The 18,973-nt window shown below is 46.9% G+C and overlaps 1 protein-coding gene across 1 annotated transcript; it reads left to right on the plus strand.

Annotated features, from left to right (window-relative positions):
- Positions 1 to 3,815: 3,815 nt before the first annotated feature.
- On the plus strand, positions 3,816 to 12,959 carry SLC16A6 (solute carrier family 16 member 6). Its single transcript, XM_082272344.1, has 5 exons — positions 3,816 to 4,061; positions 4,248 to 4,391; positions 4,682 to 4,810; positions 7,175 to 8,014; positions 12,255 to 12,959. The coding sequence occupies exons 1-5, from the start codon at positions 3,836 to 3,838 to the stop codon at positions 12,503 to 12,505; spliced, it is 1,590 nt and encodes a 529-aa protein (XP_082128470.1). The 5' UTR covers positions 3,816 to 3,835; the 3' UTR covers positions 12,506 to 12,959.
- Positions 12,960 to 18,973: the final 6,014 nt, after the last annotated feature.

The raw sequence follows: 18,973 nt of genomic DNA on the forward strand, positions 1-18,973 counted from the left end.
TGATCTCCATGTATAAATACATAAGGGGTCCATATAGTGAGCTTTAAGGTCATCACAGAGGACAAGGGGGCGCTCTTTACGTCTAGAGGAAAACCAATTTCCTCTCCAAATACGGAAAGGTTTCTTCACAGTAAGAGCTGTGAAAATGTGGAATAGACTCCCTCCAGAGGTGGTTCTGACCAGCTCAGTAGATTGCTCTAAGAAAGTCCTGGATTCTTTCCTGGGTGTACATAATATAACTGGGTACTAATATTTATAGGTAAAGTTGATCCAGGGAATATCGGATTGCCTCTCAGGGGATCAGGAAGGAATTTTTCCCCCTGCTGTAGTATATTGGATCATGCTTTGCTGGGGTTTTTTTTGCCTTCCTCTGGATCAACAGCGGGTATAGGATTGTGTATATGGGATTGTATGTTTGGGGTGGGTATAGGATTTTGCATATGGGATTGTATGGTTGGGGTGGGTATAGGATTGTGTATATGGGATTGTATGGTTGGGGAGGGTATAGGATTGTGTATATGGGATTGTATGGTTGGGGAGGGTATAGGATTGTGTATATGGGATTGTATAATTGGGGGCGGGTATAGGATTTTGTATATGGGATTTTATGGTTGGGGAGGGTATAGGATTTTGTATATGGGATTGTATGGTTGGGGCGGGTATAGGATTGTGTATATGGGATTGTATGGTTGGGGAGGGTATAGGATTGTGTATATGGGATTATATGGTTGGGGCGGGTATAGGATTGTGTATAGGGGATTGTATGGTTGGGGTGGGTATAGGATTGTGTATATGGGATTGTATGGTTGGGGAGGGTATAGGATTGTGTATATGGGATTGTATGGTTGGGGCGGGTATAGGATGGTGTATATGGGATTGTATGGTTGGGGTGGGTATAGGATTGTGTATATGGGATTGTATGGTTGGGGAGGGTATAGGATTGTGTATATGGGATTGTATAATTGGGGGCGGGTATAGGATTTTGTATATGGGATTTTATGGTTGGGGTGGGTATAGGATTTTGTATATGGGATTGTATGGTTGGGGCGGGTATAGGATTGTGTATATGGGATTGTATGGTTGGGGCGGGTATAGGATTGTGTATATGGGATTGTATGGTTGGGGCGGGTATAGGATTGTGTATATGGGATTATATGGTTGGGGCGGGTATAGGATTGTGTATAGGGGATTGTATGGTTGGGGTGGGTATAGGATTGTGTATATGGGATTGTATGGTTGGGGAGGGTATAGGATTGTGTATATGGGATTGTATGGTTGGGGCGGGTATAGGATGGTGTATATGGGATTGTATGGTTGGGGTGGGTATAGGATTGTGTATATGGGATTGTATGGTTGGGGATGGTATAGGATTGTGTATATGGGATTGTATGGTTGGGGCGGGTATAGGATTGTGTATATGGGATTGTATGGTTGGGGAGGGTATAGGATTGTGTATATGGGATTGTATGGTTGGGGCGGGTATAGGATTGTGTATATGGGATTGTATGGTTGGGGTGGGTATAGGATTGTGTATATGGGATTGTATGGTTGGGGTGGGTATAGGATTGTGTATATGGGATTGTATGGTTGGGGTGGGTATAGGATTGTGTATATGGGATTGTATGGTTGGGGCGGGTATATGATTGTGTATAGGGGATTGTATGGTTGGGGTGGGTATAGGATTGTGTATATGGGATTGTATGGTTGGGGAGGGTATAGGATTGTGTATATGGGATTGTATGGTTGGGGCGGGTATAGGATGGTGTATATGGGATTGTATGGTTGGGGTGGGTATAGGATTGTGTATATGGGATTGTATGGTTGGGGAGGGTATAGGATTGTGTATATGGGATTGTATGGTTGGGGTGGGTATAGGATTGTGTATATGGGATTGTATGGTTGGGGGAGGGTATAGGATTGTGTATATGGGATTGTATGGTTGGGGGAGGGTATAGGATTGTGTATATGGGATTGTATAATTGGGGGCGGGTATAGGATTTTGTATATGGGATTATATGGTTGGGGTGGGTATAGGATTTTGTATATGGGATTGTATGGTTGGGGCGGGTATAGGATTGTGTATATGGGATTGTATGGTTGGGGCGGGTATAGGATTGTGTATATGGGATTGTATGGTTGGGGCGGGTATAGGATTGTGTATATGGGATTATATGGTTGGGGCGGGTATAGGATTGTGTATAGGGGATTGTATGGTTGGGGTGGGTATAGGATTGTGTATATGGGATTGTATGGTTGGGGAGGGTATAGGATTGTGTATATGGGATTGTATGGTTGGGGCGGGTATAGGATGGTGTATATGGGATTGTATGGTTGGGGTGGGTATAGGATTGTGTATATGGGATTGTATGGTTGGGGATGGTATAGGATTGTGTATATGGGATTGTATGGTTGGGGCGGGTATAGGATTGTGTATATGGGATTGTATGGTTGGGGAGGGTATAGGATTGTGTATATGGGATTGTATGGTTGGGGCGGGTATAGGATTGTGTATATGGGATTGTATGGTTGGGGTGGGTATAGGATTGTGTATATGGGATTGTATGGTTGGGGTGGGTATAGGATTGTGTATATGGGATTGTATGGTTGGGGTGGGTATAGGATTGTGTATATGGGATTGTATGGTTGGGGCGGGTATAGGATTGTGTATAGGGGATTGTATGGTTGGGGTGGGTATAGGATTCTGTATATGGGATTGTATGGTTGGGGAGGGTATAGGATTGTGTATATGGGATTGTATGGTTGGGGCGGGTATAGGATGGTGTATATGGGATTGTATGGTTGGGGTGGGTATAGGATTGTGTATATGGGATTGTATGGTTGGGGAGGGTATAGGATTGTGTATATGGGATTGTATAATTGGGGGCGGGTATAGGATTTTGTATATGGGATTTTATGGTTGGGGTGGGTATAGGATTTTGTATATGGGATTGTATGGTTGGGGCGGGTATAGGATTGTGTATATGGGATTGTATGGTTGGGGCGGGTATAGGATTGTGTATATGGGATTGTATGGTTGGGGCGGGTATAGGATTGTGTATATGGGATTATATGGTTGGGGCGGGTATAGGATTGTGTATAGGGGATTGTATGGTTGGGGTGGGTATAGGATTGTGTATATGGGATTGTATGGTTGGGGAGGGTATAGGATTGTGTATATGGGATTGTATGGTTGGGGAGGGTATAGGATTGTGTATATGGGATTGTATGGTTGGGGCGGGTATAGGATGGTGTATATGGGATTGTATGGTTGGGGCGGGTATAGGATGGTGTATATGGGATTGTATGGTTGGGGAGGGTATAGGATTGTGTATATGGGATTGTATGGTTGGGGATGGTATAGGATTGTGTATATGGGATTGTATGGTTGGGGCGGGTATAGGATTGTGTATATGGGATTGTATGGTTGGGGTGGGTATAGGATTGTGTATATGGGATTGTATGGTTGGGGTGGGTATAGGATTGTGTATATGGGATTGTATGGTTGGGGTGGGTATAGGATTGTGTATATGGGATTGTATGGTTGGGGCGGGTATAGGATTGTGTATAGGGGATTGTATGGTTGGGTTTTCAATACTGTTTTTTTTTTTTGGTTGAGCCGGATGGACTTGTGTCTTTTTTCAACCTGACTTACTATCTAACTATGATGTATATGGTGGGGGAGGGGATATCTTATACAGAGGAGTACACATGATATAAACGGTTGGGGGGAGGGAATATCTTATACAGAGGAGTGGGGGGATATATATTGTGTCCAGTCCTCTGTAGTGTTCTCTGTATAACGATTGATATTTTCTCTTCCTCTATAGACACCGCGATGACGGCCATAAGGAGTTGTCCGGGTGCCAATGTGTATACCAAAGTGCCTGACGGGGGATGGGGCTGGGCGGTGGCGGTGGCCTTCTTCTTCGTGGAGGTTTTCACGTATGGCGTCATTAAGTCATTTGGCGTCTTCTTCAAGGATCTGATGGTGTACTTTGACGAAAGTAACAGCCGGATCTCCTGGATCATCTCCATCTGTGTCTTCGTACTTACCTTCACTGGTATGTCAGTTATAATACGCTGGCCTGTGGGGGGCGCTGTGTGCTCTCTCACTGGTATGTCAGTTATAATAGGCTGGCCTGTGGGGGGCGCTGTGTGATCTCACTGGTATGTCAGTTATAATAGGCTGGCCTGTGGGGGGCGCTGTGTGCTCTCACCCTCTACTCATGTTTTGGCTCTCCTTTTAGCTCCCCTCTCTACCGTGCTGAGTAACCGCTTTGGCCATCGGCCAGTTGTCATGCTCGGGGGATTCCTCATCAGCCTGGGGATGATGACGGCTTCCTTTGCCCGGAATGTGGTGGACATGTACCTGACCATCGGGTTGGTGTCTGGTGAGTGTCTCTGATGGAAGGGCGAGTGTCTCTGATGGAAGGGCGAGTGTCTCTGATGGATCGGTGAATGTCTCTGATGGAAGGGTGAGTGTCTCTGATGGATCGGTGAGTGTCTCTGATGGATCGGTGAGTGTCTCTGATGGATCGGTGAGTGTCTCTGATGGATCGGTGAGTGTCTCTGATGGATCGGTGAGTGTCTCTGATGGATCGGTGAGTGTCTCTGATGGATCGGTGAATGTCTCTGCTCTCCAGTTGGCTTAGTATCAGTACATAGGTCTCGTCTCTTTCAGGATTGGGTTATTGTCTCAGCTTCCTCCCCACCGTCACCATCCTATCCCAGTACTTCGAGAAACGCCGATCGCTGGTCACCGCTGTCGCCTCCACCGGAGAATGCTTCGCCGTCTTTGCATTTGCTCCAGGTAGGTATTCTCCTATACATTTATCATGAGGGGTCGGTAATATCTCATTGTACACATTGCATCATGGGGGAAGGTGGTCAGTTGTAGCTCATTAACTAGATTATATTACGGGTGGCCAGTCGTATCTCATGGTACAGATTGTATCACCGGTGGGGGAGGTCAGTCGTATCTCATGTTACAGGTTATATCACGTTATAGTTTGATTTTAATGAAATTTTCTTCGTTTTATGTGTTTGTTTGGGTCGGAGGTAGATATTTGTTTGGGTCGGAGGTGGATATTTGTTTGGGTCGGAGGTGGATATTTGTTTGGGTCGGAGGTGGATATTTGTTTGGGTCGGAGGTGGATATTTGTTTGGGTCGGAGGAAGATATTTGTTTGGGTCGGAGGTGGATATTTGTTTGGGTCGGAGGTGGATATTTGTTTGGGTCGGAGGTGGATATTTGTTTGGGTCGGAGGTGGATATTTGTTTGGGTCGGAGGTGGATATTTGTTTGGGTCGGAGGTAGATATTTGTTTGGGTCGGAGGTAGATATTTGTTTGGGTCGGAGGTAGATATTTGTTTGGGTCAGAGGTGGATATTTGTTTGGGTCGGAGGTGGATATTTGTTTGGGTCGGAGGTGGATATTTGTTTGGGTCGGAGGTGGATATTTGTTTGGGTCGGAGGTGGATATTTGTTTGGGTCGGAGGTAGATATTTGTTTGGGTCGGAGGAAGATATTTGTTTGGGTCGGAGGTGGATATTTGTTTGGGTCGGAGGTGGATATTTGTTTGGGTCGGAGGTGGATATTTGTTTGGGTCGGAGGTGGATATTTGTTTGGGTCGGAGGTGGATATTTGTTTGGGTCGGAGGTAGATATTTGTTTGGGTCGGAGGTAGATATTTGTTTGGGTCGGAGGTGGATATTTGTTTGGGTCGGAGGTGGATATTTGTTTGGGTCGGAGGTGGATATTTGTTTGGGTCGGAGGTGGATATTTGTTTGGGTCGGAGGTGGATATTTGTTTGGGTCGGAGGTAGATATTTGTTTGGGTCGGAGGTAGATATTTGTTTGGGTCGGAGGTGGATATTTGTTTGGGTCGGAGGTGGATATTTGTTTGGGTCGGAGGTGGATATTTGTTTGGGTCGGAGGTAGATATTTGTTTGGGTCGGAGGTGGATATTTGTTTGGGTCGGAGGTGGATATTTGTTTGGGTCGGAGGTGGATATTTGTTTGGGTCGGAGGTGGATATTTGTTTGGGTCGGAGGTGGATATTTGTTTGGGTCGGAGGTGGATATTTGTTTGGGTCGGAGGTAGATATTTGTTTGGGTCGGAGGTTGAAAGATTGTATTAACATGCCTTATTATATTTCATATATATTTCAGTTTATGCCCATTCTGTGATGGAGTGTGGGCCCTTGCATTTGCATGGTAACGAGCCAGACTGACACTCATTGATATGGCTCTGGACATCAGACAGCTGTGTTTTGCATTTAGACGACATGTTAAACACCTTTTCATTCATTCATTTGGACACTTGACAGGGTTAAGTCTGCGCATGGAAATTACGGACACCACCTAAACACATTTGACAATTGCTTGCATTAACACATGACAACTGAATACAGACAGAGTGACTCTGCCACAAAACACAGATTCAGATACAAGATACCTCATATTGACACAGATGCATAGAGAAAACAAAAGCCTTTCATGTACTGTTTCTGTGAGACATGTTCTATTGTCAAATTGACCGGTAAATTGTAAACCAGTTTAAAGCAGTTTTTTCCCGCTCAAACTTGCCTTAAATACGAGCTAAACTTGCAATAAAATCAGTTGTGTCTGCGCTAAGTTTGAGTGCTATGTGTCGTCACAACTCCCGGCTGGATGAGGGGAAATTCACTATCTAGGGGGGTTAGCCACTGAAGGGCCGTATATCATCTTTTAATTGCCTCCTGACGAGATTTGAGCTAACAGAGGTGGATATTTGTTTGGGTCGGAGGTAGATATTTGTTTGGGTCGGAGGGGGATATTTGTTTGGGTCGGAGGTAGATATTTGTTTGGGTCAGAGGTAGATATTTGTTTGGGTCGGAGGTAGATATTTGTTTGGGTTGGAGGTGGATATTTGTTAGAGTCGGAGGTAGATATTTGTTTGGGTTGGAGGTGGATATTTGTTTGGGTCGGAGGTAGATATTTGTTTGGGTCGGAGGTGGATATTTGTTTGGGTCGGAGGTAGATATTTGTTTGGGTCGGAGGTGGATATTTGTTTGGGTCGGAGGTGGATATTTGTTTGGGTCGGAGGTGGATATTTGTTTGGGTCGGAGGTGGATATTTGTTTGGGTCGGAGGTGGATATTTAGTCCTCATTTCTCATGTTTCTCTGTTTCTTTCCTCAGCTATAACTGCATTAAACAACCATGTGGGTTGGCGGTACTCCCTGCTGATGGTGGGGGCTCTGCAGCTGAACATTGTGGCTTGTGGAGCCTTACTGCGACCCATTCTCATCAAACCTCCAGAAGAAGCCATCAATCCTCGTGAAGAAGCCAAAGAGTCTTTAAAGAGCCAGAACCTGGAGAGCAGCTACATGCTGGAGAACGAGCAGACGCTGACCTCTCTGGACTCCATTGATTCTGGAGTTGAAGTATCTACCTCAGGAAAGAATGTAGCGGGTGACGGGACCCCTGAGAAAAGGACAGATGTGGTGGCAGAGAAGAGGAAGCCGGCTGAGCAGTTGGATGTAGAGGCGAAGCCGGCACCTCCTCTTCTAGACTTCTCGGTTCTGAAGAACCCGGGTTTTATATGCTATGCTCTTTTTGGGCTTTTTGCCACACTGGGCTTCTTTGCACCATCGCTGTACATCATCCCTCTTAGTCTGAGCTTAGGGATAGCGAAGGACTTGTCTGCATACATGCTATCCTCCATGGCCATCGCTGAGGTCTTTGGCAGGATTGGTGCTGGTTGGATACTCAACAAAAAGCCTATCCAAAAACTTTACATTGAGCTGATTTTTGTTATTCTGCTGTGCCTGGCTTTGGTGGCTTTCCCCTTTGCACGTACCTTCTGGGGGCTGGTGGTGTGCAGCGTCTTTTTTGGTTGCATGCTTGGGACAGTTACTGGCACCCATATTCCTCTGGTGGCTGAGGAAGACATTGTTGGCATTGAGAAGATGTCATCAGGAGTCGGGGTCTATGTTTTTATCCAAAGTGTTGCTGGCCTGGCCGGACCACCGCTTGGAGGTAAGAATCACTAGGGTCATATTTTTAATCCCTTTTCAGACGTAAAAAATGTTGGAGTATTAGAATTCAACCCTGAGAGAGGGGCTAGCTGGAGATCCATGGTGGTAGAGGAGAGGACCTCTTCTATATTATCTGGGCTTCAGCCATATGAGAGCTCTTTAGTGAAAATAGATTTCATATATAAATACGGAAAGGTTTCTTCACAGTAAAGCCTCGTACACACGCATCGAAATTTGGCCGGAAATTTTCGTCCGACGACCGATCTGCGGATTTTCGGCTTGTTAGTATGGTGCTTCCGACAGCCGACTCCGACTTTTCGGCCGAAAAAAATCTGGTGTGCAGACTATAAAATTTTTGTTGGCCGTCAACACAACGGCCGATTTTCGTGCAGTCAGTACAGATTTCGACAGGGAAAAATCTTATGAGCAAGACTGGGCATGCTCAGAGAAGAAAGAACACAAAGAGAGCAAACCAACACATGACATCACTTCTGAAGTAGAATTTTGTCGTGTGGTAAAATTCGTGTGCAGTCTACAGCACATTCCAACCAAGACACCACTCTGGACAAAAGATGGACGACCGGTCAGCGGAAATTCGTTGTACTAGGCTTAAGAGCTATGAAAATGTAGAATGGACTCCCTCCAGAGGTGGTTCTGGCCAGCTTAGTAGATTACTTAGGAAAGAATCCAGGCCTTTCTTAAAGTAAACATAATAGAAGTGGATACTGCCATTTATAGGTAAAGTTGATCCAGGGAATATCTGATTGCCTCTCGGGGATCAGGAAGGATTTTTTTCCCTCTGCTGGAGCAAATTGGATCATACTTTGCTGGGGGTTTTTGCCTGCCTCTGGGTTAACTGTGGGTATCGGATTGTAGGATTTTGTGGCGTTCCCTTGGTTGAACTGGATGGACTTGTGCCTTTTTTCAACCTAACTATGGTTAGTATAATTCAGCCTGAGAAATATTATTAACCACTTAAGCCCCGGAAGATTTTACCCCCTTCCTGACCAGGGCCTATTTTGCGATTCGGCACTGCGTGACTTTAACGGACAATTGCGCAGTCGTGCAACGCTGTACCTAAACAAATTTGACGTCCTTTTTTTCCCCACAAACAGAGCTTTCTTTTGGTGGTATTTGATCACCTGTGCGATTTTTTTTTTTTTTTTTTTTTTTTTTTTTTTTTTTTTTTTTGCGCAAAAGTTATCGCGTTTACTAACTAAGGGAAAGATTTTTGTCATTTTTGTTGTGGTTTTTTTTTTTTTACTAGTAATGGCGGCGATCTGCGATTTTTTTTTTTTTTTTTTTTTTTTTTTTTTTTTTTTTTTTGTGGGACTGCGACATTGCGGCGGACAGATCGGACCCCTGACTGACATTTTTGACACTTTTGGGGTTACCAGTGACATTACTACAGTAATCAGTGCTATACATATGCACTGTTACTGTAAAATTACACTGGCAGGGAAGGGGTTAACTTTTTTGAGAGGGAGGGGCTGTGTGTGTGTCCCTAGGGGCGTGATTCTAACTGTGATTGGCTGTGGCTTGAGGTGTAGGAACAATGATCAACGGTCCTACATAGTAGAATCGTATGATTATTGTTTCTACACAGGGGAGAATGACAGGCGGCTTGTTTACACTAGCCGCCTGCCTTTCTCCCTCTCCACCGACGATCACCGAGTGACTGGCGGACATCGGGTCCGCCGGTCACACGCGCGGGGGGGGCCCGTGACCGCGCGGGAGCGTGCGCTCGCTCCCTCCCCAGAGCCTCGCAGGCTAGCGACGTAGTACTATGTCGCTCTGCCTGTGAGGGGCTGACTGCCGACGTAAATATACTGTGAGCAGTCAGCAAGTGGTTAAAGGTACCAACATCCAGCATGAATAGACGGATACGGGAAACCGGGAACAAGAACCAATCCTCCCCAGGGAGGTCCAAGAGGAATGGGGGAAGGGACAGGAAATGTTGAATTTGATTTTTCCGGTACCATAAAACTTGCATAACATGTAGAAAAAATTATTTTTTCACAATTTTTATTCAAAACAAGTTAAAATCCCAACATTAATACAAAAATGCACACAAACATCCAATACTGGTTATCCCAAAAGGACAATACAAGAATCCAGGCTTATATCCCTCAACATGTTTCACTGTGTAAACCGCTTCTTCGGGAGGATTTAGAAAATACGCATGCTCTGGTGGTAATAAACATAATAACAACTCTCTGATCAACAATAATTGTACTAACACATAAATACACATAGAAAATAATTAGTGGGGAAGGGATGACCTCACCTGAAAGCAATAGTCACCATGGATCAAACCCATCCGGCCCAGCCACCAAAACAACCTCTCACCGGCGAGCATGGGAGACATTTATCATAAAACACTAGTATGAAATGATAACTCAAAATTCTTTGCTATCTATCAAATACCAGATTATCACTGAGCAGAAGAAAAAGAGGGATGAGAGACAAGAGAAAACTAAAGGGGGAAAAAGGAGACAAGGAAAAGATTGACTCCTTTTTCCCCTTTCGTTTTCTCTTTGGGGTCCCACTTGAAGCAATCAATCTTTTCCTTGTCTCCTTTTTCCCCTTTCGTTTTCTCTTTTGTCTCTCATCCTTTTTCTCTGGATTGCTTCAAGTGGGACCCCAAACAAACCATTAAGTATCTGTCTTTCACTCCCAGTGAGGGTGAGTGCCGTCACATAGCTCCCCCCCCCCCCCCCACCAATGATAGACTAACCAGGTACCCCCCAAAGGTAGACTAACCAGGTACCCCCCCAACGGTAGACTAACCAGGTACCCCCCCCAACGGTAGATTAACCAGGTACCCCACCAACGGTAGACTAACCAGGTACCCCGCCAACGGTAGACTAACCAGGTACCCCGCCAACAGTAGACTAACCAGGTACCCCACCAACGGTAGACCTACCAGGTACCCCACCAACGGTAGACCTACCAGGTACCGCACCAACAGTAGACTGACCAGGTACCCCGCCAACGGTAGACTAACCAGGTACCCCGCCAACGGTAGACTAACCAGGTACCCCCCCAACGGTAGATTAACCAGGTACCCCACCAACGGTAGACTAACCAGGTACCCCGCCAACGGTAGACTAACCAGGTACCCCGCCAACAGTAGACTAACCAGGTACCCCCCCAACGGTAGACTAACCAGGTACCCCCCCCAACGGTAGATTAACCAGGTACCCCGCCAACGGTAGACTAACCAGGTACCCCGCCAACGGTAGACTAACCAGGTACCCCGCCAACGGTAGATTAACCAGGTACCCCGCCAACGGTAGACTAACCAGGTACCCCGCCAACGGTAGACTAACCAGGTACCCCACCAACGATAGACTAACCAGGTACCCCACCAACGGTAGACTGACCAGGTACCCCGCCAACGGTAGACTAACCAGGTACCCCGCCAACGGTAGACTAACCAGGTACCCCGCCAACGGTAGACTAACCAGGTACCCCGCCAACGGTAGACTAACCACGTACCCCCCCAAAGGTAGACTAACCAGATACCAGACCTCCAATCGGTCTGTGCCTGAGTTAGTCGGGTAACAAGTCCCAAACAGACAATCCATCATGGCAGCTTCCTTGACAAAGTTCCACATAGTTTGTAAGTTTGTCCCGGCAAGGCACATGGAGCTCTCATAGCCGATCAGTCTGTGGAAGTCTGGTTTGGGCAGGCCAGACTGGGCTTCTTGGTCACCCGGTGTCCCTAATAGACACAATGTGACTTAGACATAAGAGAGGTCAGAAAACTCCTTGTCTAGCTTCCCCGGCCCCTCTTAAGTAATCTGGGTTCGACAGCCCCCCAACCAAAGTGACTCCTGTCACAGGGGTCATACCAGCTGACGTGTTGCAGACATGTCCTAATCAGAGGATGGTGTGTTCCAATTTTCTTCCAGTACTAAGCAACGCCTGCAATTCTGAGTAGACATTTTCATTAGTTCTTGTAGAAGAAAGGTATAGAAAGAGGGGGACTGTGTACACCTTGCCTGGTCACCCCCTTTGTGTCTCAGCTGTCCCCTGTGAAGGTAGATGGATAGAATTTCTTTCCTCTGCTCTATAATGAATGCTATATATAGAGGCATCAGGCAGATGTGATGGTTTCCATGTGTTAGGCAGTTGTATAGTTGGGGGTGGGGGATATTTTGGGTTCTACCATTGCTTGTTCCAAGCACTACTCCCAAAGCGTCGCTCATTGGTGGATGTTTGTGTTTCACTTGCAGGAGTCCTCGTAGACTGGAGCCAAAACTACGGGTCGGCTTTCTACTCTTGTGCTGCTGGAATGGCTGTCGGGGCGTTCTTCCTGGCGCTGGTGAGGCCTTGCAAGATGGGACTCTGCAGGAAGGAGGAAACCCTTCGGTGCCAAAACATACCGGAAATGCCGGTGGATTATCTGGAAATGGACATGGCAAGAGGAGAGGGACTTGGCAAAAGCTGCCAGAGTCTCAGTGGTACACCATCTCATGTAATCTAATAAATGGTTTCTCCCCCCGAGGACCTGGAACAAACCACTACCAATAAAAGGGAAGATGACACAAGCAATGTGAATTGGGACACTGGGTGGGGTGGGGGGTGGAGAGAATGGGGCATTTCATAATAAAGACTGCATGCAGGGAAAACACTTGACCTTTCGCCTCCAGGCTATGCTGCTTCCTCAGAACTGCTGCAAACGGTCTTCAATCACTGAATTTATTCATGCAAACCAAATATTTATTAAATTATTAGTGAGAGCTGCTGTCAGTCATTCAGGGTTTTGCTGTTCAGGACTGTCGTATGTTTGTGTAGGGACAAGCAATACACATAGTGCCTCAGGACTCTTTTCTAGCAGTATGGAAATACAGGTGGATAAAGCTGATATATACGGTATATACATATATTTGCCCAGAAATTGTTCTTTGGGATCAATAAAACGCACAAGTTTTGTTCTGGATTGTCTTCTGACTGTTCTTTATCTGAGAATCCAAGAATCCATTCTTCCTTCCACACACGAGGTGTCCTCTCCGACATCCATTTATAGGAACCTAAATAATTAGTCATGTGGGTGCCAGATCATCAGTCCTTACCATTGGTTATGTGCATCTTCCTTCCCCTATACACCCCCTCCCACCATAGACATCCCCCTATACACCCCCTCCCACCATAGACATCCCCCTATAAACCCCCTCCCACTATAGACATCCCCCTATACACCCCCTCCCACCATAGACATCTCCCTATACACCCCCTCCCACCATAGACATCCCCCTATACTCCCACCATAGACATCCCCCTATACACCCCCTCCCACCATAGACATCTCCCTATACACCGACTCCCACCATAGACATCTCCCTATACACCGACTCCCACCATAGACATCTCCCTATACACCGACTCCCACCATAGACATCCCCCTATACACCGACTCCCACCATAGACATCTCCCTATACACCGACTCCCACCATAGACATCTCCCTATACACCCCCTCCCACCATAGAGATCCCCCTATACACCCCCTCCCACCATAGACATCTCCCTATACACCGACCCCCACCATAGACATCTCCCTATACACCGACTCCCACCATAGACATCTCCCTATACACCGACTCCCACCATAGACATCTCCCTATACACCGACTCCCACCAAAGACATCTCCCTATACACCCCCTCCCACCATAGAGATCCCCCTATACACCCCCTCCCACCATAGACATCCCCCTATACACCCCCTCCCACCATAGCGATCCCCCTATACTCCCACCATAGACATCCCCCTATACACCCCCTCCAACCATAGACATCCCCCTATACACCGACTCCCACCATAGACATCTCCCTATACACCCCCACCCACCATAGACATCCCCCTATATACCCACTCCCACCATAGAGATCCCCCAAATGTCCCTTCCTGCTCTCACCGGGGACATCCTTCTATATACCCTCTCCAACCAGGGACATCCCCCCCCCATATACCCTCTCCAATCTGGAATATGCCCCTAAATACCCGCTCCCACTAGGGACATCCCCATATATACCCCACCCCCCTATATACCCTGTCCTGCTCCCACCAGTGACATTCCCTATATACCCCCCTCCTGCTCCCACCAGTGACATCCCCCTATATACCCCCTCCCACTAGGGACATCCCCCTATATACCCCCTCCTGCTTCCACCAGAGACCACCTCTACATACCCCTCCCACCAGAGACCTCCCACTCCCAGCAAGGACATCCTCCAATATACCCTCTCCAGCTCCCACCAAGGACATCCCCCTAAATACTCCACCCCGCTCTCAGCAGGGGCATCCCCCTACATAGCCCCTCCCACTCCCACCAGGGACATCTCCCTACATACCACTCCCACCATTGACATCCCCCTATATATTCCCACCCCAGCAGGCACATCCCAGCATATAAACTTTCCCACACCCAGCAGGGACGTCTCTATATTCCCCCTCCCAGCAGGGATGACCCCCTATAAACCCGCTCCCAGCAGGCATATCCCCCTATATACCCACTCCCACCAGAGACATTCCACTATATAACCACTCCCACCAGGGACATCCCCCTATATACCTTCTCCCGCTCCCAGCAGGCATATCCCTCTATATATCCACTCCCACCAGAGACATTCCACTATATAACCACTCCCACCAGGGACATTCCACTATATAACCACTCCTACCAGAGACATTCCACTATATACCCCCTCCCGCTCCCAACAGGGATGTCCCCCTATATACCTCGCTCCCACCAGGGACGTCCCTTGCTCTCCTTCACTGGTACAGCAATGCAGTCTCACCGCACTACACCAGTCTACAAGCGGTTGGCACTGAGGCCTTCTCCTCCCTCTGTACTGCAGGCAGCAGCAGTTATAAGTCTGGGGAAACCTTCTCACAAAGCATGGCCGATCAGAAGATGAAGGGTAAGGCGGACTTCTGACACTCAGCGCTTCGATCCAATAGGGGCTGGAGTAGCATTTGTCCCTAGTCTGACTCCCTGCCTATCTCTGACCATTCTTCTGGCCCATCCACCACCCAAGCCTATTCTTTCCTGTACACAGAGGAATCTTCTGCCACATTGTCACATTTCATGGGCAGAATCCCAGGACTTATTGAGGCCAGGGAAGACAAAATGTCACTTCTGTACCTCTGACCTCCCCCTAGCGAGGCCCCCTTGTCCTCAACTGGAGAAGAGTTGTACTTTTCCAAAATGATTCACTTAGCAGTATCTGAATGAGGATTTCTTTTGAGTGGGCAGTTCCTTTAATAGGTCATGCCTTAACAAGACCCTCATGACACCCATGGATGGTTTACCCCTGTTTAGGGACCTGGTAGACAGAAGAATAGAGGCCATTGGTAAAGCCCTCTTCCTCAGTGGGCCCGCCATGTAGCACTATGTGTGCTTTTATTGTGGTCTGCTGAACCATTGCTGTTGTAATCCCAACGTATGGCCAGAAATCCTAACTCCATTTTAGTGGATGCTTTAGTCCACAAGGCCCCTTTCACATAGGGTGGGCTCCCTTAGTCTACAAGGCCCCTTTCACAAGGGGTGGGCTCTGCTAAGAGTCCACCTGCTCAATGGGGAATCTATCCACTGATCCATGGTGAGAAGGCGGGTGGCTTGTCTGCGTCTGCTCCTCTTCTGCAGAGCAGACACAGCCCTCTTTTCTCTGAGCGGTCAGATGTAAGTGGACTGTCTGTCCGTGTACGAAGTAGCAGCCATCTGGTCCGATCCGCTAGACGGATCCCCATCCGTGTGTTTTTAGCAGATACCATTGGATGTCGGCTGGTGTCATTGGACACATGTCCGTTGACACCTGCAGCTCCATAAAGGGCAATGGATGGTCTGCTGGCGTCCTCCTAAAAAAACTGATAGGTGGACCCGATCGGTCCACCCGTGTGAAAGGGGCATTGGGCAGTTAAACTGCCCATGCGCACTTAATGACTGACAAAATCCAAAAGACTTTTCCTCTTCTAAGTTAATTGTACTTTCCATGAGGATTGGTCCGATCTCCTGGCAAGGTATTTATTCCACAAATAACTGTGCTTTCCATGAGGATTGGTCAGATCTCCTGGCAAGGTATTTATTCCACAAATAACTGCTTTCCGTGAGGATTGGTCAGATCTCCTGGCAAGGTATTTATTCCACAAATAACTGTGCTTACCATGAGGATTGGTTAGATCTCCTGGCAAGGTATTTATTCCACAAATAACTGTGCTTACCATGAGGATTGGTTAGATCTCCTGGCAAGGTATTTATTCCACAAATAACTGTGCTTACCATGAGGATTGGTCAGATCTCCTGGAAAGGTATTTATTCCACAAAGCTCTTTGCTGAGTTACGTCCTGCGGGACAGGAATTTATCAACAAATGGTCTGCTCCGGTGGTGGATTCTTCCATTTCTGTTCTTAACCAGATTCTCACTGTTCCTGTTGAAAATGTTTCCTCCTTTAGGTATTCAGTTGACATGAACCTTCTGTGGAAGGCATCCTTTGCTCTCGCTGGTGCTGCCTTACAAGTGGCCTTTGTGGCTCCGTCCTTTAGTGAGATGGCAGCTAACTGGACATATGAAGAGAGAAATGATCCTGTATTTGAGGATTCTTTTCTGCTGGAACAATTGCAGCTCATGGCCTTCGTTGTCTTATTTTTTGTTGATGCTGAAGATCACGGGTGTCAAACTAATTTTCTTTGTGGGCCACACTAGCATTTTAGTTGCCGGTTGTATCTGTAAGACCAGATGTCCAGAGCATCCCATCGTCTCTTGCATCAGATGTCAAACAGTCCTCCCTTCATCAGAAGACAAGAGTCCCCCCCCATTTCACAGTGCACCCCTTTACTTTGTGCTACTGCCGGGAAGAAGCTGGGGGTGGAGCTGGGGAGCAGAAAGTGCAGGGTCTGCAGGAGGATCAAAGGAGGGCTGGAGTCAGCTGAATGCCAAGACCAAGGGAGGTGGAGAGGGGTGGGAGAGGCCCAGGATCTAGCGAAAGAGTTCTGTTCTGGTGTGGAAATGAGGGGGGGGGGGTGCCGCAGCTCCAGAAAAGGTGTAAGGGCCACATAAAGCGGCCCGGCAGGCTGGATTTGACACGTGCGCTAGAAAGTATAATCTTATGGAAGTTACTGTGAGGAAAGTACTTGTAACCCACAAAAACATTCAAAGCCTACTAATACTACATCTACTACCTCCTTTTCTCACCCAAAAAGGTCCTTTCATTGCATCCAGGTGCCCTTCTCAAAGGTACGAAGGTATGTCTGCCAATCGCCCCCCCCCCCCCCCCACACTTTTCCAACCAGAATACACCAGTCACACTTGATGCCAATTGGCAGATGTTTTTCTGGCATGCCCATTGTACAGAAATCAGACATTCAGCCGGCTTCTGTCAGGCAGGCTGCTGTACACACGAGCGAATGTTTGCCGGTTTTTGTTGAACTGGGCAATATTCGGCCTGTGTTTACCAGGCATTAGTCAGCCTCAGGCACAAGAAGTCTTTTTCTCATTTCCAATGGAGAAAAAGTTCTAAGGGTTTTACCCAAACCAATTCTCAGTTGGAAAATTAAATGGGGCATTGGTATCTAAAATCCCCAAACCAATATCTGCTGGTACCCAAGTTGTGTATATAGTCTGCGAGAGCCGACATCTCTCCTCTCCAATATGGGGCATTTCTGCCATTGGTGGACAGGAACCCTGGCCACGTAACTGGGGGGGGGGGCGCGTCCCAGCCCCAGCAAAGTTTTTCCCAATTACCTGAAGGTAACAGCATATAATTCATGGTCAGTAAATACATTTCCAGCGTCCTGTACTCCAAGAGATGGAATTTACAGGTACATCAGTAAATACATTTCCAGCGTCCTGTACTCCAAGAGATGGAATTTACAGGTACATCAAAATGCTCGTATTTTACAGGCCACTCCATGGCATTAGGACCTCCCATGTGTTCAACAGTCTGAGCAGTGAAGACCAGAAAGATGTCCGCCTGGCATGGAGTATAGTGGCAAAAACATCAGACATTTTATCTTCCATTTGATTCATGTACTTACCGTTGGTAGAGTTCTCCAGCCTAGTTCTCCCATCAGGCACACACCTAATAATAAAACACAACACATGGATATGACATTGTAACACACAACCCTTCAAAATGTGACACCCAGCAGTGATTGTCTTCTCCTAGAATCCCTGTAACCCCAGTACTGCTCCTGTGACCCCCGGGACCTCACAGCTCCTGCCTTCACTTTGTCATCTAGGGGTCATCCTTCCATACCTCGTCTTTATTTTTGTTGTCTTTGATTAGGGTCTGATACTCCCCCACACCCTGCAGTATATAATATTCCTGCCCAGCCATACCTGAGGTGGTATGGTGTAGTCTCCAAGTTGACATCATTGACCAAAAATAGTCAATGTCATTTCCCATATATAGCCATGTGGCTACATTGGTTCAGCGATGTCATGTTAATTTTGGCCCTTTGTTTACATGGACATGCTTTGTACACCGTTGCACTGCATAGATCTCTATTTATTTTATACTGAGCTTGTATTAGTTACTTTTGCTATTTTTAATAAATAATACACCATGAGGGGATCTCTTTTCTCTTATTCCTGGTCATTTCTCACACCTATTTTGGATGTAACATCTGAGGAGAGTTCTGTCCTTTGGAGGAATAAGAAGATCGCTTCCCGTCTGATCTTTCTGGCTTTATCTAATACGCACTGACTGTCCTGATAAGACAGCATATTGGTCCAGTGAGTTTGCACTTCTTATCTTGGTGGAGGAGCACTTGGTGGTGTCTGATTAAATGCCCGTAAAACTACATTGACACGGAATATCACTACTTTTATGGATATATTGTTTGATGGACTTTGTTTTCTGATGGACTGGATTATCATACACCATTCATCATATTTAGTCACTATTTTAGGGTCTAGGTTTGGGTTAGGGTGTAGATTAGGATTAGTGGTT

Source organism: Pelophylax lessonae, assembly GCF_965119305.1.
Source record: "Pelophylax lessonae genome assembly, chromosome: 11".
Lineage (NCBI taxonomy): Eukaryota > Metazoa > Chordata > Amphibia > Anura > Ranidae > Pelophylax > Pelophylax lessonae.